Source organism: Parus major, chromosome 15, assembly GCF_001522545.3.
Source record: "Parus major isolate Abel chromosome 15, Parus_major1.1, whole genome shotgun sequence".
In the NCBI taxonomy this organism is placed as follows: Eukaryota; Metazoa; Chordata; class Aves; order Passeriformes; family Paridae; genus Parus; species Parus major.
The window spans coordinates 9,937,166-9,962,003 of record NC_031784.1 but is presented as its reverse complement, the minus strand read 5'-3'; the positions used below and the strand labels follow the sequence as shown (position 1 = coordinate 9,962,003).

At 54.2% G+C, this 24,838-nt stretch overlaps 2 protein-coding genes across 8 annotated transcripts in view; both read right to left on the bottom strand.

Annotated features, from left to right (window-relative positions):
• Positions 1-2,080: 2,080 nt before the first annotated feature.
• HSPB8 (heat shock protein family B (small) member 8) lies at positions 2,081-5,705 on the bottom strand. 2 transcript variants are annotated; one of them, XM_015643453.2, is made up of 4 exons: positions 5,621-5,705; positions 4,859-5,529; positions 3,752-3,815; positions 2,081-2,852 (listed from the first exon to the last, which is right to left on the bottom strand). In XM_015643453.2, exons 2-4 carry the CDS (start codon positions 5,235-5,237, stop codon positions 2,690-2,692), a joined length of 606 nt encoding a protein of 201 aa, XP_015498939.1. In that variant the 5' UTR covers positions 5,238-5,529; positions 5,621-5,705; the 3' UTR covers positions 2,081-2,689. The 2 variants fall into 2 exon arrangements, with proteins under 2 accessions (XP_015498939.1, XP_015498938.1); XM_015643452.2 differs by having other exon boundaries at positions 4,859-5,705.
• Positions 5,706-8,036: 2,331 nt separating this feature from the next.
• SRRM4 (serine/arginine repetitive matrix 4) overlaps positions 8,037-24,838 on the bottom strand; it is a 46,167-nt gene continuing 29,365 nt past the window's right edge. For all 6 annotated transcript variants that reach the window (XM_033518172.1, XM_015644399.3, XM_033518174.1 and 3 more), the window contains 5 exons: positions 17,596-17,933; positions 15,800-16,012; positions 15,455-15,565; positions 14,277-14,417; positions 8,037-13,693 (listed from right to left, as the gene is read on the bottom strand). In XM_033518172.1, coding sequence (XP_033374063.1) covers positions 13,453-13,693; positions 14,277-14,417; positions 15,455-15,565; positions 15,800-16,012; positions 17,596-17,933 — 1,044 coding nt within the window. In that variant the 3' untranslated portion in view covers positions 8,037-13,452. The remainder of the gene's footprint in view (positions 13,694-14,276; positions 14,418-15,454; positions 15,566-15,799; positions 16,013-17,595; positions 17,934-24,838) is intronic.

The following is a 24,838-nucleotide window of genomic DNA, read 5'->3' as shown; positions in this document are numbered from 1 at the left end:
GATCCCCACTGCTCCCCACCGGAGGATGCTGCCCTCAGTCCCAGCCTGCACCAGCTCTGTCCCTTAGAGCTGCTATTAACCATAACATGTTCTGACAGCACCTGGCTGTGACTGCTCCAAACCCTGTGCTGTCACTGCAGGGTGCCCACTGCTCTGTGTTCTGGGGCTGGAGGCTCCAAAGCACCACCTCACACACGAGGGAGGGTGAGCAAACTGCTCCCAGTCCCCACCAGCCCCAGCTCTGCCCACCCTGCAACCCCAGAAACGCACAGACCCCAGCCCCTCTCCTCACACACGGGGGAGAGGCTGGTGCAGAAGTGCCCCAGAGTTTCCAAACTGATTTTTGTGCTTGCAGAATCACCAGTTGGGATTACTTGTTTAAAACCTCCTTTGCAGGGATAATCAGATCATACTTGAAAAGAGCCTCCGGATCTCCAATTACAATTATTTCATTAGGATGTGATACTCCAGACCATCCAAGAGCTTGGGAAGCTGCTGTCTGCACAGGTCCAAGCACGCTGCCCATGGAAGAGGTCCTTAGTGCTAATTGCCAATGCCAACCCCAGCCATTAGAAAATTATTGCTAATGCACCTTACAACAGCTTTTATAAGACACTATTAAGGAATTCATCAGAAAGCAGAACCAAATAAAGCAAAAAGCTATTAAAGAAAAACAAAACTCACCCCAAACTGCTGGATCAGCAGGAACAAGAGCTGCAGCTGTTGTGCCAGCACAGCAGCCCCAAAGCTCAGCCTGGAGCTCCCTTTGTCCCAGCCCTGGTGTTGCACCAGCCTGGGGCCCTCCCCAAATACCCCAGGATGGGAGAGAGGCTCAGCAGTGGCTCATTCCCCCCTGGCAGCTCCCTTTGGAGTCACAGCTGGTCCCCTGCACCTGCAGCCCTGCTCGGGGAACCATCCTGTGCCAGACATGGTGCAAGGCCAGGGGTCCACTGGGGGACATCCAGCCGGGGTGCTGGGGCTGAGCCTGTCCCCAGGAGCCCCTGGGGTCCTCCTGTGAAAGGGATAAAAACTGAGGCTGGGCCTGGGGATATTTTTTCCAAAAGCCTGATCAAAATAACTCATTGAAGGGGTGAGGAAGAGGAAGGACAATTTGTGCTGGAGAGGTGTCACCCACAGGGCCTGACGGCTCCAAGTGGCACAAGGACACAGGGCTGGAGCTGTGACTCATGACTTTTTGGCGTTCCATGCCGGTGCCGGTATCGCATTTCGAGGATTATATTTTATTCATAAAAATCGCTGTGCTCACAGCCCTGCCTGGCAGAGCTGGAGTGGCTGAGCTTGGGGCTGCACCATTGGGGGGGTCCCAGCTCTGGGACAACTGCTGGAAGTTTAATATGATCCACAAAACTGGGTGAGGGTGCCCAGGTCCCCCTCCATGACCTGGAATGTGGGTGCCTTCGTGGCAGGCGGGTGCTGGGCCAGGGTTTGCAGCACGTGGTGGGTGTTGTTGGTAACCACATCCCAAATGGGCCAGAGAGGGACACGTGGAGCTGTATTTTTAACTCTGAGGTGCTGGTGACATGGAAAACTGGGTGCCTGGCCCAGGTGCTGCACAGATCGATGGAAAATTTCCTACCAGCCCATGGAGAACTCGGCTTTGCTGGCCCCAGGCGCTGCAGTGGGATACAAGCAGTGCTTTGCCCCTGGGAATGCCTTTAAGGCTGTGCTCAAACCCAGCCAAAACCTTTTGCCATTCCACTGGGAAGAGCTCCCCTGTGGAGCTGGCATGGAGAGATGGAAATGGGGATGGGACAAACCAAACTTTCCCAGCTCACAGCCTGGTTTAGCATCCCCAAGCAGGAGTTCCAAGCCCCTGAGGGGCCAAGGACGGGATGAGCCCATGGTCCTTGCCAGGCTCCATGCCTCCCCCGCACAGTGGTAGCTGGGACTTGGAATTCCCCCACCAGTGCAGGCATCCCCACACATCCCTCTTGTCCTTGCCTCCATGGGGATGACCCGTGCCAAGCTGGGAGGTGACACATGGTGACATTCCCCTCCTCCCCACCACGCTCCGCAGCCTTCCGCCCACCCCACCGGCTGAGCCGAGACAAGCGGAGGCTAAGAACATCAACTGGGTTTTATTCCTCAGGTCTGACAAGTAAAAGCACAAATTCTCTTTGGAAATAAGGAAAAAAAAAAAAAACAAACAAAAAACACCACCAAAACCCCAAACCAACGTTCAAAGCACGCAGACCGTTTCTCAGGATGGAGGCCACGCCATCAAGCTCCGCCGCCAGACGCGTGTCCTTCGCAGAGATGTAGTTTAAAAAAAAAACCAAAACTCATGGAGGAGGAAAAGACACAGATTTACGGGTTTCCGTGTCAATTTTAAAGAAACAAAACAGGCCCCTTTTTGCTACTGTTATAAATATCCCATCCGAGCGACTCGGAACAAACAATAACCATAAGGAGGAACATCCTTTCTGCTTGGCCCCGTGGGCACAAAATCTCTAGGGGCAGCTCAGGCCGCTGGGAGCCGTCAGGGACGGTGGCCTGGCACCCGGTGTGTGCCCCGGCTCCCGCTGGGGTGGCGGGTGCTGCCATCCCTGCGAGCGGCACCCGTCACCCGTGCCGGAGGCTGTCAGGACGCCGCGCCGCAGGGACCGGGGAGCAGGGGAAGGGGACAAGGGACGGGGGTGCCGGGGCGCGGGAGGGCCGCGGTGGCTGCTCAGGTGCAGGTGGCCTCCTGGCTCTCGACGGGGATCTCGCTGCTGCCGCCGCTGCCCTCGCCGTACTGCTGGTAGGGGGGGATCTGGGGCGCCTCGATGATCAGCAGCCCCTCCGGGGACAAGGAGGCGAACACCGTGATGGGATCCACCTCGTAGGGCAGCCTGCAGGGGGGCAGGAAAGATGGGTTAGGATGCCGCATCCCCGGTGGATCCTGAGCCTTGGACCCCCAGCACGTGGGGAAAGCAGCGCTGCCGAGGCAGCAGCCCCGGCAAAGCCTCTGTTATTACTGGAGCGCCTGGGAATGTGCGGGGGATATTTAGAGTGGGCTCCTGGCCGGCTGGGCCCCGTGGGAGCTCTGTTTAATCTCCCCGGCAGATGTGTTTGACGGGATGTCAGCGCCGCTGCTGCGGAGCGCGAGTAAATCCCGGCAGTGCCGCAGCCCAGGGCAGCCGCCAGCCTTGCCCGTAAAAGGAGCCCGAGCGCGGTGCTCGCCCCAGCTTTCCCGTGGGAGTTCGGGATGCACAGGGCTCCTTCGGGGCAGAGAAGCGAAGCTGAGCCGCTGCCAGCCGAGGAAACCCTTCCCATGCCCTGGGCTTTGATGCTTTTCCCTGTTAACCGTGCGAGCCCCGCGGGTGGGATCTGCCCCCCACATCGGTCGGGGCTCGCCGGCCTCTGGGCTCGCCTTTGCGGTTGTTGTTGCCAAAGCGAGGCACGGATGAGTCAGGGCGATAGCGATCTCACTGACATCACCGAGATGCGGGGACACGCAGGGATGTGCTCCGGGGCCGGTGCCAGCAGTGCCCGGCTGCTCCCCGGGGCCGCCTCCTCCCCGCGCCCCTCCTGCCCCCCGCGCCCCCAAACACAGCCCCGGGCGGGCAGGAGACTGACGGAGCGCCTCAAAAAAGGCCTCCTCCTCCTTTCCTTCCCTTGAGAAATCACTCTGCGGCCCGGCCCAGCCAGGCACGTGCTGCAGAAGGGCAGATTTTGGGAAAATAATCCCTGCGTGTGAGAGCTGGGGCATGGGGACTGGCAAAGCTCGGCCGGGCCGACCGGCACCTACTGGATTTTCTTGGTGAAGTTCTTGGAGACGATCCCTCCTTCCACCTGCTGCTCCTCGTGTTTGCCTGCGGGGAAAGCAAACACCCCACATCAGCACTTTACCAGGAGATTATTTTTTTTCTCCAACAAACAACAACTAAACCCAACAGGAAAGTTTTCCGAGCAGCTGTTTGCCTGCCCCCACTGCAAACTCTTCCTCTGGGGTGGGCTCAGGAAGCCATTCCATGTGGGGAAAGAGATGCTAGACACAGCACAGCCACATTTCCAGTGGAAAACTGGGGTCCCACAGACTGTCAAGAGCTGTGGCTTAAGAAAATTAACAAATAATAAAACCTTTGTAGGTGGTAGCATCTCCCTCGGCCCCACTCCCCAGGATGGGCTCCTTTCCACCACTCTGTGAGGCTGCGGGTCCCTGTACCTGGAGCATCAGCCAGAGGCTGCCTGGAGCTCCGTGACCCGTGGCTTTCCCCCTGTGCTGCAGGGAGCTCCAGATAAACACCCAGAGCTGTTCTAGCTGGAAGCCCCGAGCCCTCCCTGCTGGTCCAAGCCCAGAGAACCCAGGGAAAATGGGGAATGTCAGTGCCAGGCTGGGACACAGAGCAATCGCGGGCACCCCAAAAGTGCTGGATCCCACACCCACTGTTCCCTCCATTAATTGACTTTTCGGGGACCTGTTTTGAGCCGACTCAGAGCCGGGCTGGGCTGGGGGCTGTGAGCAGCTGCTCCCTTCTTCCCAGCCTGTCCCTCGGCCCCTTTAAAGGGAATCTCCCTCCGTGCCGACCTCACCCTGGCTATAATTAACCGAGCAGAGCTGGGGCCCCTCTTGGCCGCTCGCTGCAGGGTGTCGCCAGCCAGGGCAGAAAGCAGGGACATTTACCCCAAAGGACACGTGTCCTTTCTCCTTTTGGCAGCAAACCACCGCGGCTTGCGAGCCAGATCCCCCCGTGACACCCGAACTGCCTCTGGAGATGCCCCAAAGCCCTGCTGCAGCCCTCCCTCGCTCCCAAGCACGGGGATGCTGCCGCCGCTTTAAAATAAAGGCGATTTTGGCATTTTGCAGCAACTCCTTGAGCTGGCAGCGCCACCTCCCCGGTGCCTTGGCTCTCACCTGACACCTCGACGTAGCCATCCTTGGTTTTGACCGTCAGCTCCTCGGGTTTGAAGCTGTGCACGTTGACACACACCTTCCAGGGTTCGCGGGGGAAGGGCGCGGGGCTGCGGCTCTCGGGGTACCCCCCGAAGTGGGCGCCGTAGGCGGGGGCCATGGGCGGGCTGCGGCCGAGGCCGGCGCGCAGGGGGCCCGGCCAGGTGGTGGTGAGCCGGGGCCGAGCCCAGTCGGGCCAGTCCGCCGTCAGGTCCCCGGGGAAGGGCGACAAGCCGAAGTCATCGTCCAGCAGGCGCGAAGTCAGGCCGGGCTCCCGGAAAGGGTCGCGGAGGCTGCGCCGGCCGGGATAATGGCAGGAGAAGGGCATCTGGCTATCGGCCATGGCTGCCTGCCGAGGGGTCTGAGCGTGTCCCCGGGGCTCTCCGACGGAGCCTCAGCCTCTGTGTGGCTGCTCCTGGCTGCAAACTTCCCTCGGGAGCCTGTCCCGGAGGAGACGCATCCACCCCGGGTGGGACGTGGGTGCGCGGGGACGGCCCCTCCTTCCCGGCACCAGGTGAAGGACGATGAGAAAATCAATTCTGGCTGAATCACCGGGAGCTGGAGCAGCGCAGGAAGGACGGAAAGGAGCTCTCTGGCCGCGAGAAAACGCTTCCTGTCTGGCTGTGATCCCAGGACTGGGGAGAGGAAAATAAAACTTCTTGTCAGGAGAGAGAAAAAAAAATAATAAAACCCAAATATCCTGAGATTAAAAAGCTTCTCTCTCACTTCTCACTCCCCAGCACTTTATGAGCAACTTTCCCTGCTCCTGGGTGAGAGCTGCAATAAATGCCTGAGCCTGGAGCCCAGAAACTTCTCTAACCTTCCAGCCTCTGGGCGAGTACTATTTATATGGATTTCGGAGGAGGGGGGTGTGTGTTTTGCAAGTCCTGCCCTGTCAGCCGAGTATTTTGGAGAGGATGAAACAGCCGTGGAGAATTTGGGCAGTGGCAGCTGACCTCTCCCGCTGGCCCGAGGATCCCGGCTGCCACGGGGCCACGGCGCTTCGGCAGCTGCCCCAGCCCCTGCCGCCCCCTCCTGCTGCTCTGCCCGCCCAAAATAGCCCCCAAGCTCACTCAGGGCTGGCTGCTTTCACCCCGGTGTCACCTGTTAAAAATACCGCGGTGGGGCTGAGCGAGCTGCTCCCATCACTGTAAAGCCACGTGTCCCCACGCCAGCGGGTCCCACTGTACCGGGACATGGTCACTGCAGGATCCCCAGAGCACTGGGACCCCAGCGGGGTGTTTGGGGTGGTGGAACAGGGGGGCAGGATGAGCCTCTCCGGCACTGCTTCTCTGGCCATCCTCACCAGCTGGGCCCGGAGAAACATCCCCTAACTCTGCAGGAGGGACCCCGGGCAGACGGCAGGGCGCTCACGGCGCTGCTCAGCACCTGCCTCCTCCTCCTCCTCCTCCTCCTCCTCCTCCTCGCCCCACCGCATGCCCCGGCCCTGCCGCAATCGCGGTGCGGGCAGGGCGAGGCGCTAATCACAGCCGCGGCCGGGAGAATAATTACAGGGAGCGGGCTGCGCGCTGGGGAAGGGGCGCGGCAGCAGCACTGACCGGAGGGGGAGCTCCCAGCCAGCATCCAGCCGGGACACACGGCCCCCGGCCGGGACACACGGCCCCCGGCCCGGCCACGGGCGGGGGTACGGCCGGCAGCGGCCGGGTCCCCGTGGAGGTGATCCAGGCACGGCTCCGGTGGGCTGGAGGATGGGATGTGATCAGTGAGGGTCACGTTGGCTGCGGAACCACTTCCTCATGCCGCATCCTGGCTCTGCATCATGCTCCTTCTCTCCAGCATCTGCAATTTTTCTAATGGACTCTATGGAAGTAATTGCAGCAGGAATGCTTTAATGCAGCACGGGCCGCACAGGGATGCAGCCGCTGGTCACTCCATGGCATTAATCACCGCAGCATCGCTGGGGGCAGGGAGCTGCCTGTCCACGGCTAGGGCAGGGCTGCCTGCCGTGCGTGGAGACAAAGGTCCCAAGGGATACCTGGAGGTGCCTGGGAGGACCCAGGTGCCAGCTGAGTACTCCTGGTGCAGGGACGCAGCTGCGGGTGGAGGGACTGAGCATCCCCCTCCATTCCCTTGTCCTTCCCGGCTGCCTCTGCCCGGCTGGGAGCTCCTGGTGCCCGTGGGTGACAGTGCGGGGACAGTCCTGGGGGTCACTGCCACACACAGCCTAGGCTGGGCACACGTCAGCTTGGCTGGGGAGCAGGATCTGCACCCCCCTGAGCAAATACCAGCGCACGGGGTGAGAGGGACAAGCCCCGAGGTGGTTTCAGGCAGTCCTACGATCCTGCCGTGTTTCCAGGAGCCTCATAACATCCCCCATCCCACGTTTCCCACATAGCTCCAGGCCATCCTCCCTCCCCGGCCAGGAATTCTTTCTGTCGCCTTCTTCATCCCGATTAGTCACGCGTCCCCTCCTCCCGCCTGCTCTCACCCTCTCTGGGCCATCCCAATTTAGCTCCTGTTGTCATTCCAATCCTCCCGGCTGCCTCCCACCGCCGAGCCACCCCACGACATCAGCTCTGGGAAACAAAAAGTGCCCTTGCAGCCCCCTTTCTCCCCCGAGTGACCTGGGGACGCTGCCCCGTGTCCCCACGATCCATCTGTGCCACGTCCAGACCTTCCCTGGGCTCCCATCTGAGCCCTGTTGAGGAGCTTGGGGACGTGGCCCAGTGCTGTTGCTCACCTGGGGGCTGGAGAGTCCCCAGTGTCCCCGGCTCCTGCTGAGGAGGTGACCATGGCAGGGCCCTGTGGCATGGGAGCTCTGTGCAGGGCTTGGAGCAAGGGCTGTGCAGGAAGGGAAGGGCACAGCCCCGAGGAGAGCCCCGGGAGCCCAGTGTGACCTCCAGGGAGAGATGGATGCATTTCTGCCTTGGACTCCCAGTGTCTGAACAGGGTGGGGGGATCCAAAGGGCCTGGCAAAGGGCAGCAGGAGTCTGGCCCAGCAGGGAATGGAGAACTGCCAGAAATACTAGCCCACAACTTTTTTGCCTCAGTCAGTGCCTGAGGAGCCAGTCCTCGGCAGCTGGGAGTGGAGGCACATGCCCTTCCCTGCAGAGCAGCTGAAACAGCCCGAAATATCCCACCACACGCACTTGTATCCAAAAGGAACATGATGCAAAGGAAATACTGTCCGAACCTTTATTGGAACCTTTTTCTAACCAGGCTAACAACTCAAACACCCAGGAAGACAAAAGGATACAGAACGCATGTGGATGGAGAGCAAGGGGAGCTTTACAATGAACTCAAACGAACAGATGCGCCGGTGTCGTTGGGGGTGGAATCAACCAACAGGCAGAGAACAGAGACACCGTTTCCTCGTGGCTTTTCCTCACATCTTGGCTTTTGTTCTAAATCTTGTCCTCATTGCCCGGGTTTCAAAGGTGGAGAGCTGCCCTGGGCTGGTGAGGGTGTTGTTCTCCATGCAATAGCCCAAAAGCTGGGGTGCTTGACCATGACACTGCTGCTTTGGAGACCCTCCCAGTCACATGCAAACTGCCAGACAGCAGCAAAGCCATGAGAATTATGTATTCTCTGGTGAAGAGGTAATAAAACCCCATCAGACCCTAAAGGGTAAAGCATTCCCTTAGGCACCTGAACCTTCCCCTTTCTCAAAGCAATACCCTGAGAGCCTGAGCACGCAGCAGCTCCTGGTGAGCTCTGTGGGAACAGCCCAGTGCTGGGCACTCTCCTGCTGCTGAGCACAAACACCTCCCGCCCGAGGGAGCAGAGCAGCGGCTGCGGCTTTGGTGGAGCCACGCTGGGACGGGGTGGGAATTTTAGCACATCTCACGCTCTTCTCAAAGCTGGGGGAGGATGCCTGCAGCAAGCTCTGCTCGAGTTGGAGACAACAGGGGAGGCCTCCCCAGTCCTGCCCTGGCTACTGAGCTCACATCAGGGCGAAGCACAAAGCTTGGGGAAGGGGGCAAAGCAGGACATGGCACGAGGGTCTCAGGATGGGGCAGGGTGGACATCCTTGCTTCCTGGTGGAGACCATGGTCAGTCACTTCCATCCTATCCCCTTCCTCATCACTGATGCAAAGGGTGACCAGTGTTCCTGCCCCCTAAAGGGGAGATCAGCAGTGGGAGATCAGAGAACTCCAGGGATTTTTGGTGATGGCAGCCCTGTATCACGTGGAAGAGGAAGAGGAGCAGGGTTATTCCTCCACCAGAGCTGGTTTGTTACCTCTGAATTCTCCACACCTTTCCAGGGGGGTGTGATTTGTCAACAGAAGCTGGTTCAAGGAGATGGAGAGGTTTCTCCTGCCTTGCCTATCTCCATCACAATGAGGTTTCTCTCCAAGTACTGGTGGTGAGGTCCAAATGAGCCAAATTTGCCTTCCTCTCTCCAACATATCTGGCAACACTTCAAAGGCTCTTGCCTTCATGGACCCAACAGCATGACCCAAATAGCTTTTTTTAAAGCAATAATAAATAGAAGAAATAAATATTAAATAGAGGCCAAGTCCTCTCAGCCTGTTCAATATATGTACAATGCATAGCAAAATAATGATGATTGGCTGTTGCAGACAAGTTTGGTACAAAGTCAGTCCCCAAAACAGCAAAAACATTGAGAAAATTGCAGTCAACATAAAGCAAAGCTCAGCTGAGTGCTGCAACCAATGGAGAAAGAACAGAATAGTGCTTGGAAACATCCCTCATCTTGCTTCCCAGCAAACCTTTAGAAATGGTGTTGGATTTTCTGGAGCTTGGGGTTGGGAGAGGTGGGACAAGTGTCCCTTGTGGGGACAAACCCATAGCCAAGGCAGGCCCAGTGAATGGGGAGAGTCAACGTCTCCAGGGTCAGGGAGACACTGGGAGCTGCCAGGGAAAGGCAGCAGGGATGCTTGTGGGGTGATTCAAAATCATGGGAGGGAAAGAGCCTTTGAGTGTGAGACAGGCCTTCCAAAAAACAGCCAAGATATTATTATTATATTATCCTGACGTTCAGCCCTGAACACCCCTTGTGTGTCTGACCACAGCAGAGAGCCACCAACACCAAAATGACCAAGCTGCCTTTCCACCAGGTGAACCTGCTCTTTGCAGAGAGCACCTGCAGCAATCTGAGATGTTGGATACAGAGCAAAAATCCATAAAAGCAGTGAATAAGAGAAATAATGTTAAAAAAATAAATTAAAAAAAGCACTGGCAAAAGGCACAGAGACAGAAAAACCCACAGCTTCACGCAAACCCACAGAAACCCCGTCTGTACGCTAACAGGGAGGGTGTACTAAAGCTTGTACTAAAAATATTAAATAAGTTAAAAAATAAATAACACCGAGGGAAACTCACATGTACATCCACATGTGCACATACACACATACACACACAGACTTGGTCAGGTCCGTCACCAGAGGCTGGATTTTGCAAGGACTTTCCGCAGGGTTCAGTCTCTCACAGTCTCATCTCTTTTGTTTTCCCATGGGTGGGTCAGCGCGCAGGGATAAACACGGCAGGGGAGTCCTGGCGACGGCATCCTCCCAGGGAAAGCGGCGGTGGCTGCGGAGAGCCGGGTTTCGGGTTGAGCTCTGGCGGCGGAGCCAAGGCAAACAGCGCGGGGCCAGCTGGCACCGGGCCAGCGACACTTCCCCGGTGGCACTGCCAGCACCCCGCGCTCGGCCGGCCAGCAGACCCCCGCCGACACCTCCTACACCCGTCCTAGACCCGTTTCTGTGTCACACCCATCACATTCCTGCGCAAATCTAGTGAGAAACCCGAGATTCCAACGCGAAAACACGCAGCTCTGCCCTGCGTCCCTTTGTCCGTGCCGTGCTCTCCGCCCTGCTCCGGGGAGCGCAGAGGGACACGGTGGCAGCAGGAGTGACTGTCACTCCTCCGGCCACCTCACCGTGAGGGGCCAGAGCTGTAAACCTTTACACGAGACCGGCGGCATGGATACATTTGAACAAACAAACAGATCCAAAAATAACTTAACGTTGAGGGGGGGGGGCGAAATTAGAGTAAATAAATACTGGTCCATTCTGACATACAATTAAAAATAAAATAATAATAATAATAATAATAATAATAATAAGTTAAATAAATAAATAATTTAAAGAGATTTACTCCAATGCAAGTCTGCTTGGGAAACCCCAGGAGCATTTAGCTGCCACAGACTGTGCAGGCAGAGGCAGTCCTTGATGTAGGGATCAGCTGGACGAGTGCAGGAGCTGCCATCAGCCCCACACAACCCTCGGGGTCATCTCCTGACCCACAGGGAGTGGATGCTGCTAACCCTCGTGTGGTGCTTCCATCATCTGTCCCCAGCCACGAGGACCCCAGAGAGTGTTTGGTATTTACATCAGTTGCACAAAGCCCCTCTTCTTTTCTTTCCTAGTTTTGGATCTTCGGGCTCGCTGCTTCGTTGCTACAGCTCTGTGTGTGTGTTACGGGGTGCCAAGGGGCAGGAGCCTGCTCCTGAAGCTGGGGTTCCCATCACTGCCTTTGGATCTTCCCAGGGAGCAGAAGGATGGGGTATTTCAGCATCAAACTGGGGAGACTCTTTGGGAAAGAAGCATGAGGTTTTCAGCCCTTTTGAGAGGGAGTTTGCTGCAGAAGGTGGGCAAGGGGCAGCTGCTGGGGCCAGCACAGGAGGGAAGGCAGCTCCATCCTGTCTTTGATCCCTCAACCACAGCCCTGGAGTATTTGCTCAGTCCTACCAGGAGTGCTTCTCTTTGTCCCCTAGGAAGGGCCCTTCCAGAAGATGGACACATACCCACTAAGCCACCAACCATACCAGTGCCCAGCTCTCCACTTCAGCTCCCTCATCCTCACACTGCCTTTAGAGTTTTGGCCATTGAAGGCACAGGACAAGAGGGACCAGCACCAGGAAAAACACAGGAAAAGAGATCCCTGACGTAAAACTTCCTCTTGTACCACCCAGATGGAATCCCTGCCTGCACTGCTGTACCTTTCCAACAGATAACAGATTTATGGGCTTGCTGAGCTGATCATCCACTTCCACCACAGCAGCTCATGGCCTCCTCCCCTTGCTGCTTTGTCCCTTCTCTGGCTGTCAGGGGCCTGTAGGTAATTCTGTAGATGGGGGGTGGGGGGTGGGTTCTGTTCCTTCCTACCCCTCTCCTCCTGCAGATGGTGGCTCCACTCAGCCCTTTGCTGTAACACTTAAACAACACACACCTCCTTGACTCATTAAGCCCAAACTCGTTAATAATCGTGCAGGATAGAAGGGGAGGGGATGGAAAAAGGGAGGGAGGGAAGTCTTAAGCCCAAATTAGCGTCTCTAAGCACCCAGGTGTTGTAAGAGAAATAAACTCCTCAGCACCAGCTCAGCCTGTGCTGGGAGAAGCCTTTGTTACCCGGCAAAACACAGTAATTGCGCAGGCAGCTGGGCTGGCAGGGAGACAAAACCCCAGGGCCCAGGACAGCCTGTGGCTCCCTAGAAAAACAGGCAATTAGTGGGGGGCCCTTCCTGTCCCCCTGCACTGCTCTGGCCTCCCAGTAACAAACTGGGGCACCAGTGCATCCTGCTGCAGCCTGTGCTGCTGATCCTGCCCTGGGGCAGCCAGAGGGGCTCAAGGAGGAACCATTGCCTGGAATCCTCCCTGAAACTGTTGTGTGTTTTGAGGAAGGGGAATTGGGGTCCCATGGCTCTTGCAATGCCCTTTTAACCCTGTGTGTTCTGACTGCACCCCACAGCTGCTATCTCTGCACCTCCCTCTGGTCCCACCAGCAATACACTCTGAGGACAATGGTCCCTGAAGAACTGAAACCCAAACTGTCCGAGGCTTGCCCCGAGAAGGGAAGCCCATGGCCACTGTCTCCCACACGTGGCCTGGCCCCTGGAGCACAGCACAGCACCACGTCCCCCGTCCCTTGTGCCTCACCAGCCCCAGGTCTGCTTCAGACCTCAGCAGGTGGTTTGCAAGCTATTCAGTGCTAGGGGGATAAAACACTGCAAAAGGTGCTGCTACCTGGTAGGAAAGGGCAGGAGAAAGAGCAAACAGCCTTTTTTTTTCCCCCAGCAAGTACATCAGGAGGGATTTCTAGCCTTCTAATTATAGCAGGGACTGGCTGACTGGCAAAAAATAAGTATTTTCTCTGCAGAGTGGGCAGCAGCTCTGGAGGAGAGACCCAAAGGATGTGATATTTGCCTTGGTGGGGACAGCCATCCCCCCCATCACCGAAGCAAACTCCTCCCCAGCTGGGTCTGTCTCTCCAACAGAAGTTAATTCATTGCTTCCTGGTTTGTCAGAAGAGCAAGGAGCAGAATCTTGCCTTTGGACCCACTGGTAGTGCTTTGGAGAGCAGTAGCAATGGAGAGATGGGAGCATCGGGGAGGATGGAGCAGGTCTGTCGTGACAGACCCTCTGTAAAGCACCGACCCTTCTTCCAGCCTGGCCTGGGGAGCTGGGACTGATCCAGGACTCTTACTCCGATCCGGGGAAGGGGGCCCCGGCAATGCCACCACGTCAGTATCGGGGATGATTGCTATCGATGGCCAGGTAGGTGGGAAGGAAGCGGAGAATGCCAGGAATGTGGCGGTGACGGCGGCACCCGCTGTCAGCCAGCAGTGGCACTCCCTAACGACGCAGGCTGTCGGAGCTGGCTCCTGAGTCATAGCTCCTGCTCCTGCTGCGGCTGCTCCTGGGGCCCGAGCTCCGGCTGCTGCTCCAGCTTCGGCTCCGGCTCGTCCGGTAGCTGGAGTAGCTCCGGCTGCGGCTCGGGGAGCGGCTGAAGCTGCTGGACCAGGAGGAATAGCTGCCGGCGCTGCTGGAGGAGGAGGGGCTGGGACGGTAGTAGGGGATGGGGCGTTTGCGGGCACTGTGGGGACAGAGAGATGTGGGTTACCAGCAACGCAAGGACAGACTGGCTGCCAAAATGTCCAAAAAGCACTGTTTACTCTGCACAACACTCCCAAAAATGTGATTGCGTTTGTTTAAAAGGAAAAAGAGATCAGGTAGAGCCTTGGGATTCAAACCACCCGCCCCCACAGCCCTGGGGAATGTCTGTTGTTCAGTCTGCTGGGCACTACTTGATGTTGTCCCCAAGAGCCTTCTGCATGTAGATTAGAGTCAATAGTTGACTCTCTCCAATGTGGGACATCTGCCACAGGGCAGGGTGAAATAAAAAGCCTGTGAGGGAATGCACCTGAGTCCCTGCTCTGACTTCATCTTCTTTTTTCCTTCAGCTATTGTAATTGAGACCCTCTCCATCCTCCCTCTGCCTCCAGCTGGAAATCCCCAAGCTCTAGGGGAGGGGTGGAAGGGCCTGCCGATCAGGCTCAGGGAAACCGGTCTCCCAGAGAAACCTCCTCTGGCAAGGGCTGGGACCCAAGGTCAGCCCTCATCCCCCCGGGAAGTGCCAGCTGAGCCTGTCTCCAAAGGGTGGGCCAGCATCCCCTTGCCTTGTGATGCGCCGAGCTTCCAGGTGGCTGGGAGAGTCTCTCCGGCGTTTCCTCAGGGGGGAATAGGAGCGACGGCGCCGCTGCCGCTCCCGGTGCGACTCCTTCTCGCTGGAGCTGTACTTGTGCTCCCGCTCGCGGTCCCTGCGGAGGGCACAGCACGGGCACCGTCACTGCGGGGGCTTTGGGGGTGGCGCAGGGATGGGGAAGCACAGGTGAGCAGAGGATGCTCAGCTCCAAAAGGACACTCTGAGCGCTCTGGTGGCGTCACCCCTGAGCACTGACATAGCTGGACAAAGAGACTGGACACCACTGCTTGCATCCAGGGCTTCCAGCAGCGTCTTCCAGTGGCTTTGCTCTGCCAAGCTAAGATGGCTCCCAGGGACCTGTGCCTGTGGGTGCAGTCTGTATTGAGCTCTTGCTGGCTGTGCTGCTGGAGCTGGCAGGAACAGCCCTGCCAGCAAGGCCCCACGTGAGCCAAGGGCCTGGTAGCCCTGCAGGGCTCCGCAAGCCTCGCCAGAAGGAGTGCCGGTGTTGCTATGGTTTTCTCTTTTGTTAAATTCCCATACACGTCAGCACAGGCCCTTCTGTGCAGCGTGGCTGATTTCATACACCCTGCTCGGTGCCATCTGCAAAGCAACACGTTACAGGTCAAGGACCTGCCTGATCCCTGCATGCAGGAAATGTTCTCCTCACCAGCACAGGGACTGTCAAAGCCTGCAAGAATCGACCCTGAGAATGTAAGATTTTGAGGTTGCAAAATGTTCACAGAAGCGCAGGTGCTATCAGGAAAACCTGCCAAAGGCATCTCTAGGGTTGAACTGTGAGACTGTTTCCTATGGAGTATGGTGGGAGTAGAGGTGCCTGGACTGCATTTCCCTCTTCAAGGCTGTGAGTGCCAGCCTGAGGGTACCTGGCATCTGCCCTCACAGCAGGGGCACTTCCCTGGGCCTGAGACTCTTTGTCAGAGCTGTGACTCTAAAAAGTGGAGTGTCTTTCTCTGATGCAGTCAGGTCCCTCTCTGACAGGGGCTGCTGCTTGTGTGGGCAGGCCCAGCTGGAGCCTCGGGCTCTGCCCACCACTCCCAGCAGCATGACAGGGATGGAGGCATGGGGAGAGTGAGAGGCAGCAGGTACCACACATGAGTGGACAGTGAATACCACATGAGTAGACAGCTGTACCTGCTCCGGCTGTAGCGGGAGTAACTGGGGCTCCGGCGAGGCCTTGAACTTCTACTCCCAGGACTTTTTTTGCAGGATTTGGAGGAATAGCTGGGGGAACGTGTGGAGGACCTGGAGACAGGAAAAAACCAAAAAAGAGTTAAAGATGCTGGAGGGTGAGGGTGTACCAGACTACTCCAAATCACGAGGAGGAAGAGATGTCCTGTTCTCCAGGGTCTCAGACCAGCTCTGCGTGGCCAGTTCACCCCAAACCTTGTCCATCTCAGACATCCCCTAAGCTCTTACACCTCCCCCTGCAAGGAGCCTGCCCAGGGTGACAGAGACAGTCGTTCCAGGTGGCCTTACCTCTTTCCCGAGGAGCAGGACCTGCTTCGGGAGTACCTGGGAGAGGCCTTGTGGTGCGAGGAGCGGGAGCGGCTGGAGCCGGGGGAGGACCTGCCCGTGCTGGTGTAGGAGTCGCTGCGGGAGCCAGGCCTGAGCGGGGAGCTGTGGGCTGGTGAGGGGAGGAAGTTTCGCTTCTTCTCCTCTGAGGAACCGAGACATGAGGATAGGCACGCTCTGTGAACACATATTTGGATGCTTTTTGAAGCTGTGGCTCAACTGGAACTGGTCCCTGGCTGAGGGGAGCACCATGCTCCAGCAAATAAATATTCCCATCCTTCCATTCCCTAACTGGGGGTAAAAAAGACCTCTCAGCTCCCCAGGCTGCTGTGGCAGAAGAGCCCATGTGTGTGGGCCAGAGTCCAAGAGCTCACCCTCCAGGCTCTGCCAGGGAGAAGAGGTGTGGAAGAGCTCTTGGATGGCACAAGCAGCAGCTCGCCTGCCCCATGCCCAACACACCAGAGGTGTCTGGCTGGCAGAGCGTGGTCAGGCCAGTGAGCAGTGCTGGTCCTGGGCAGGGAGTGAAGAGAAAAGTGCTGGAGCAGGGGAGAGGCAGAGCATGGCAGGGCAAGGGCTGTGCTCCAGCCTGGCTGTGGAGCAGCATGAGTGGGCACTGAGCAGGCATGAACTGTTGCCTTTGGACAGTGCTGTGTGAATTTCTTCTCTTCCAGATATGCTCTGGGAATGGACTGGGGTCAGAGCCCAGCAGCCAGGCAGCCTCCCCAGCAGCCAGGGCCAGCTGCAATCCCAGCTCCACCCATGTGAAGGCAGAGTTATCCCACTGGAGTCTCCATGTGAAAAGTGCAGACAGACCTAAAATTTTACCCTCTGACTGAAAAATGAGGCTTCTTCTTACTAAAAGCCATTACCCTGGCTCCCTCCTGTCACATTCAGTGCTCCAAACCATGTCCTGGCTCTAACTTTCAGCCTTTAGGACCCAAGGGCCTGAGCTGGAAGAGCTCCCTACAACCACTGCCTGAGCACAGCCCTGGGTACCAGCCACCATGCTTCAGCACCCTCATTCCCAACATCCCCTGGCAAACCCAGGAATGGGAGGCAGTGATGGAGGCTGGCAGCTACTCCCCTCTCCTGAAGATGGCTTGTGGCACTGGGTGGTGGTTGGATGCCCTGTGGCCCCAGTGCAGAGCTGCTGCTGTGTCATCCTGCAGCCAGCCAAGTACTTGCCCCTCCTTGTGCTCCCCACTGGCAGGAGATGCTGTCTTGGCATCCTGAGCTGTGCTGGATGAGCTGGGAAGAGGGATGGATTTGGCTCACTGGACAGGTGAAAGAACAGCCCATAATGATCTTAGTGGAAACAAACCCCACTCCCCTTCCCCACAGTAGGCAGAGAGGGAGAATTAGCATGGCAACCCCCAGATGCTCCTTTCAGATTGTGCCCAGAAGGGTCAGAGACTTTTTTGACATGGCCGTGCCCAGGTGAGCAGGGATGTGCTGTGAACACAGCCTGACCCAGGCCCAAACCCTGCATGAGCCACAGCAATGCCAAAGCACTGACACAAGCAATGTCCAGGGATGTGATGGCTGGGTTTTATCTTCCTCTTCAGGCTACAGTAACTGGTTCTTGCTGGGTTCTGGACTCCAGACTGGCAAGACCGTGGGTCTGGTTGGTACCTGCCTGCCTCCAGAGCACAGAAAGCTCCCTGCCAGCTCACCACGGCAAGTGGCCAGCAGGCAGGAGACACAGAGCAACAACGTACCAGGTATTGGGCTGCCTGCAGCAGCTACTGGTAATCACTGACCTTCGGTCTTGTCCCTGGGCATCTGGAGACAGATTTTCCAAAGCTGTTCCCTTGGTGTGGGAAAAGCAACTGGTGAAGGAATTTCCTGAATCAGAGCTGTTATCGCTGTTGGCCAGTTTGGGCTTCCCGGACGAGAAGGCATGGCCAAAGCCATCATGGACTAGACTTCTTTTCTCCTGGCTGTCCTTTGACCTGGATGAGCTCGTTTGAGTGGAGGGAGGGGAGGAAGTATCGTTTCCTGAGTCATATTCATGATACTCTCCATTCTGGCTGGCTAGGTTGCCAGGCGGGCTGTCTGTTTTGGTAAAGAGGTCAGCAGAAGACCCTGACTGAGAGATCTGAAAGCAAAAAAGCCATTTGGCATTGTTTGAATGGTTTTTGGGGGGTTGTTTTCGGTTTTACTTTGCTTTTTTTTTTTTTTTTCAAATAAACCCAGAAATTTTACCATCATGATGCACTGAAACAAAAGGAAAGGAAAGGAAAGAAACAAAGTAAGAAAGAAAGAAAAAAAGAAGGAGAAGAAAACAAAAGCACATATCCCTAAAAGAAATCCACAGTAAGAAGAAACTTATTTTCCCCCTGCTATAATAACGGGAAGATTTAGAGATCATGCAAAGAGTATCAGCATGCGGTTCATGTTAAACAAAAGAGTTCAACAAAGTAAGTGGGCAACCAAAGAATTAAAATAAATAACTAACTAAACAAAAAAAAAAAAAATGTAACAGAGGACAAAGCCCTTACTTAACCTTAAAGAGGGAAGGAAAAAAAAAAGGGGGTACATACATATAAAAAACCTAAATAATCCTTGCAAAGAAAACAAAAATGAAACAAAAACTTGGATGAGTGAATTTTTTTAAGCTTCCTTAATAAAGTGGCTGAACCAATGTCACTAAAATAAGCAACAAAAACCCAAATCAAATAAAATTAAAGGCTTTTGTACAAAGCAAAAAACTGGCAAATAAATAAGCTTATCACTTTGAAATAATAATAAAAAAAGAACAAAAGAAAAAAATAAAAATATAAAAGAGGGTGAAGGGGGAAAAAGAAAAATCCCTTTGGAAATAAAAGGTATACAGATACTTCTTTGTGTGCTTTTTACCCCCTGAAGAAGATACAGCTAATGCGCTCAAGTGACCTCTAATAAATTCCCTGGTGTCTTGCGGATAGCATCCACTTACCCATCAAGAACTCCTCCTTTAGTAGGTAAGGTGTAAGAAAAAAGGAAGAGCGGGCAACATAAGTCCATCATTAGAGTCTCAAATTACATGAAAAAAACATAAACCCTCTCTTCAATCCACACTGCCAACTGTTTGCTGCCTCCTCTATGCAAATCTCATGACTGCTTTTTGTCTGCTCGCTTGTCTCCCTTATTATTCATTTTTGTTTCCTTCTGCTTTAAATTAGCCTGTCCAGCCCGTTCCTGGAGGCTGATGGCTTGTGCTGAAAGCTGCAGCTTGCACTGAATCCCCCTGGGTTGGATGGAAATGACAAAGGGAACTCGAGTGAGCTTAGAAGCAAAAGAATAGGGGAGGAGAAATATCCCCACGCTGTGTATCAGAGACCTGTGGGGAAGGGGATGGCAGCCCTGCTCCTGCCAGCCTCTGCAAGGGGGCCAGCCACACCCTGGCTGGGTTGCTGAACACAACAAGGACCTCAAACTCACATAGACTGACCTGGGCAGGGCTATTCTCTGGGACCCTGAGCACCACCGAGGGGATTTACAGCATTTCAGTATTTTATAGTTCACTTTAAACTGCACTGGTGTTTACCTGAGCCAGCTCAGGAACGTGGCAGCACTGGGAGTGAGGCTGTGTTAGTGCTAACATCTGCCCTTGCGATGGGCTGAGGGCCCAATGCACACATCTGCACCCTCATGTGGCCTCCTCCTCTTTCACTCAGAGCCTCCACTCTCCTCAAACCCACCCATGAGGTTTGGTGCAGGGTTCTTAGGGTGTGGACACACAGGTCTGGCTCCCCCCACTCAGGACAGTCCTCCAAACGTGTTCCCAGCAGGCCATACTCCCTCAAACACGTGCACATGCCCTCACGCCACACTCTGGGGCACACAATGCCCCCATCTACGCTATGCTCTCCACACTGGGGATCTGGGTCATGCCCTCACCAATCTGGGGCCTTCTGAGCCAAAAAACCACATTGCAATGTTGGTGCTATCTCAGGAAGCAGAGGAGACCTGGATCAGCTGTCACACAGCAGGCACAGGGCCAGTCCCTTTGCAAAGTTTAGCTCTGGACTGGATGGCTTTTTCATGCTCAGAGGGGCTGCAGACTCAGCCTGTGTCATGTTTCACATGGATCTCCTTCATCCTATCAGATGGTGCCTCCATGTCCACGCTCCTGCCTGTGGCATTCAATCTGTGTCCCCAGGGAGAGCTGCTCCCAGCCCAGTTCAAGGTGCTAACTGGGACAGGGACAGCTGACTCGGACACAGGTGCTGAACCAGCAGCAACTGAAACCAGAGCAGCGCTACCAACACCCACAGCAGCTCTCAGCACAGTCTGCAGAGGGATGACCACAATACTCTGGTGCTCTGAAAACACCTGGAGCTGGAGGATCTCCAAGAACTTTCTGTGTTGCCAGGGAGAGAAGCACTAATGCTTCTGGGATAAAGGATTGGTTCATCCCAGAAAATCCATAATGGAGCTCCCATCTCCACCCCACACTAACTTCTAATTGATGCTCAGTCCCAGCTCAGAGGAATCAGAAGCCCCAGGAGCAAACAAGGGAAATGAAGTGATCCTTCTTCATTAGCCAACTTGCACCTTCAATGCAGAAGCTCAGGAGAGAGAAGAAACATCTCCCAAATGTTCCCAACTAGGAATGAGGGGAGACTCACATTGCAGGTCCTCATTTCAGTGTCTGGAACTGCTCCTTGCTTCTCAGCTCTAGCAATTCTCTACCAGTCCTTGCTTACGCCAGCAGAAACTGGAATTTCCCAGGAGCCTAAAGGAGCCAAATAGCCAGCTCTGCTTTTCACCAGTTCTTTCTCAAACCCTGATGCCACATCCAGAGCCCCAAGAGATCTGACCTCTGTGCTATGGACCACTGCACTCTCCCTAGCCACATTCCAGAAAATACAGTATTGCACTTTCAAATATATTACCAGATAATTTTCTTACAAGATGGGTTTTGGTTTGCATTCAAGCTGAATCCTCACACTGAAACAACCAGCTTTTCACCTTGGTTCACTTACAGGCATGAAACCAGCATGTGAGGTACTCCCTGGCTGCAGGGGTTGGATGAGCTTGGAGTGGGCACAGGGCTGCTCCAAGGGACACTGACACCAGCATCACACACAGAAATACCTTCCTTCTGTTCCTTCCCAGTTTAAATACAAAGGCTGTTATTTCTGCCAAGAAATACAGCAGTTTCTTGGCATTTCTAAACCAGCTTTTCAGACTGACTCTGGGACCTGGCATCCTTGCTTCTGCTCTGCCTTGGCTGACATCTACCTTCAAAGCAGCAACTGTTGTCAGCACATCACAAAGTCTGTCAAATGACCGGGAGGATCAACAAGCTCCTTTGTAGTTCAACATCTGTGGCAGCAAGGCTCTGGGAAGAGGCGGTGTGGATATCAGTGAAATATGGAGCTGACAGTCTGGGTGAGGGCTGCAGGGTCTGGGTGGGGCAAGGGAGGTGCCAGGGGGACACAGCAGCTGCTCAGCCCCACCACCCTGGGGCACCAGGCTGTAGCCAGTGGCTGCCTGCAGGCTCTGGGGGAGGTTCTGCCCAGCAGCAAGAGCCAGGACAAGGCTCAGGGTGATCAGCTTGCCCATCTGCTCAGACCAATTCCCCATTTTCCCCCACTGGATGACTTTGGCTTTGCTTGTGGTCCCATTTTGCTGTTTCTGAAAGTCATGCCAGCCACCCAGAAACAGAGTACCACATCTAAAAACACTGCACAGAGCTCAATTGAATCACACCATTCTGTGTGATTCTGAATTCTAATGGCTTTTTACTTTTCTAGGGTGGCTTAAAAGAGCCTGCTCTTTCACAAATCTAATTCTCTCTATGTGAACATTTGGATTTCCCCCCACACACAACCCCTAATAAGTAATTAAATAATCTCACTGAACTTTGCTTCATCCAGCTTTCAGCAGTGAACATACTGCTGCCCTCAAGGGAACCCAGGATATGTATTTATTGGATTTTTTGTTTCAAATCATTATTTAATCAAGATGAGGGGGGAGCAGAAATGGGGCCCTCACTCATATTCCAGACTCTAATTCCAAGTGCAATCCCAGGCCAAGAGGCAGTGCAGTCTAATAGGTTACAAAAATACAATCACTGCTCATCTTCCAATTAAACTGAACAGTTCCCTTTACTGTGCCACCAACAGCCCTGGGGCCAGAGATGACAGTGCCTTGTCTCAGCCATACGGGGCCAGCAGCGTGGCACAGCCTCACTCAGAGCTGCAGGATTTCTTCCCTGGGTCTTTTTTCTCTTGTTTTGCAACTCACTTCAAAGCGGAGTTAATTTCTCTTTCAGAGGGGCATAACGTCTGCCTTTCTCTCTCTTTCTAGGCACTGTGCTAATGAAAGGAGTGAAACACTTGTGTTGGTGACCCTGGTGAGCCCCGCTCTCGGCGAGGGCCTGGCCAACATCTGCCAGAGCTGCCGGCACAGGGACAGCACCTGCTGGGGCTCCTCCACCTGCCAGAGCTCTGGGGAAATGGCCTCACCTCTGCTGAGAGCCTACCCCAGCTGAAAAGGCAACTTCTGATTGAGTACAAAAAACAGAAGTTCTGCAGCAATTCAGTAGAACCCCTTTTTGCAGAGTTAAGAGTCCCTGACTGGAGGAACACTGAGTGGGAAAATCCCCCTTTTTTTGGCTGTGTGGGGAGTTCAGGGTGAGGCTTTCTGTACCACAAGGGCTGAGTCACAGAGCAGGGAGGCAATGTCACAGCTGTCCTGCAAGCCCTGAGCTTGGCTTATTTGGGGCTGGATGGTGACACTGCTGAGCAGCCTGGCTCACCAAGACATTGCTGGGGTAAACTCCAGAGAATGACAATCCTTCTTTTCAAGGATCTTTTTAGCCTGCTGCAGTGTGGGCATTGTATCCCCACCTCAGCTTGAGCCAGACTGGCACTGCGTTGGAGCAAGGGCTTGTCTTCCACCACCTCTTTGCAATAGCTGGTGCACAGCCCAGCCCTTCAGTGGATACAGACACCCATCCTTTCCCCACAGCTGCTGCTCCCAGCACTGAGCTGTGGATTTGTTAGACAATAACCAGGGGTAACCTCAGTCCCCCGGCTTGGAGGGGAAAACGAGAAAAGAAAAAAAAGAGAACTTCCATATTTATAGAAGGTTTTGCCTTTCTGCTCTTGAAGGGCCCTGTTTGCTGTCAAAAACATGCTGCCTAACACTCAGAAGAATAGTTTTTCCTATGTAAGCCAAAACCCAGGCTAGAAAACAGCAGCAGCAAGCCAATATGCAGGTCTGCCATAAGGTTTCCTCAGCCTTCCAGCACACTTTGTCTGAGTCCCTGCACAGCATTTTCCCATTCTACCTTCCTGCAGACACAAGCACAAAGACAAACAGCATCATTTGGACCAGCTGTACCCCACTGAGCTTCACTGGAAATCTGGCTCAAGCCTGTGATAATTTGTGGCATCACAAATGAGTTACAGTGAAAGCAAAGGAGCTGGCAAGGAAAGTGTATGCACGGTGCAGTTATCTTCATCAGCAACAACAAAGGCAATTAGATCTGTGCCCTGCAGGTATTTATATTGCACTGCTAAAGGAAAGCACAGTGGCACAGCCATCCATCTGTGTCGGTGTGGGATAAAGTGCCTGCAGCTGGGTAGGGGTATTCTGTACACAAATAAGTGCTGCACATTGCCCACAGCTTCTCTGTGCCTGCTGAGGCACAGACCCACAGTCCTGCTCTCCATGGGTGCCATTGCGGCTGCACGGGATTAAAGGAGAGGGAGAAGCTTGGAAATTCACTGCCAAAAAGAAAAGCAGCAGGGAACTTTGAGGTGTTTCTGCATGTGTACATGCATGTGTGGGTGCATCAGCTTTTGCATAAAGAGGGAAGGAAGCAGCAAGGTAGATGCATAGGCAGGGCATTGTTTTGTGTGCTTTATCCCCCAGCAGTTCCAGGCAGACCCAGTTAGAAATTGTGGCTGTTTCATTACAAAGGAATGAAGACAAATAGGGTGGAGAGGGTAGCAGAATTTACCACAAAATACTTCAAAAATTTTTAGAAGCAAAACAATGTAGGAAAAAAAAACATCTTGAAAATAAAAACCTTTGTTTTGGAAATGCTGTAGATTACCTTGTATTTCCCTGTATCTCTGTGGGTTTATTTTCCCTGATCCTCCTTGGACCATCCCTTTCCTTTGGAAATATGACAGTGCATCTCCCCAGGTAAGGATGGTTTGGTTTGGAAGCCCAGGCCAGATGGAAGGATAAGGAGTGTAACACACCAACTCTCACATGGGACTGAAACATTGCATTTTTGAATTCTAATTCTGAACTTTTTCACAAAATCTTTTATTTTTTTATAGTTTTTTAATATGTGATCAACATAGTCTGCAAGAGGACATTTTCATTTCAGGCTGCTCTCAAAGTCTGACAGAATGAAGCTTATTATAGAGCAACCATTTAACTCATGAAAAGGAAAGGCATCAAAGGGTTGTGTATAGTCATTAATAAATGAGACTAAAGGTTCCCATTCCATTTTTCCCTTGCCAGTTTGGAGTACATGATATTTAATGACCTTATTCAGCAAAATTTCAGGGGCAGCTCTTAACCAGGGGCTTAAATTTGAACAAGTGCTTAAATGTGCTCTTGAATGGTGTCCCAAGAGAATGTACTTCTTTTGGGGACAGGAGGACAGTAGTGGCTTTCATGAGTCATTATGCCTTTTAGTCATTAAAATATTTGCCTAAGTTATTAACCCTTACTAGAAGGAACACAGGAGTATCCTGATGACTTTTACTTTGCATCCACCCCCTGCATCTGGAACTATCAAGCTCTTGTCCTTCCCTTCCCTGCAGATTTTCCATTTGCTTCACTCATTTACCTCGAGTGAAGCAAATGGAAAAGCGAGTGCAGGATGCTTGAGTTTAGCTCATTTTAAAGCTTTTAAAATTTTAAATTAGAGTTGACTCTTTCTCAGGAAACAGAACAGCTGGCAGTTGGCCTCAAAGGACTTAGTGAGCCTGGCTTCCGAGAGAGGAAACCTAGCACTAATTAAAAACTAGGCTTAGGCTCAAAAGC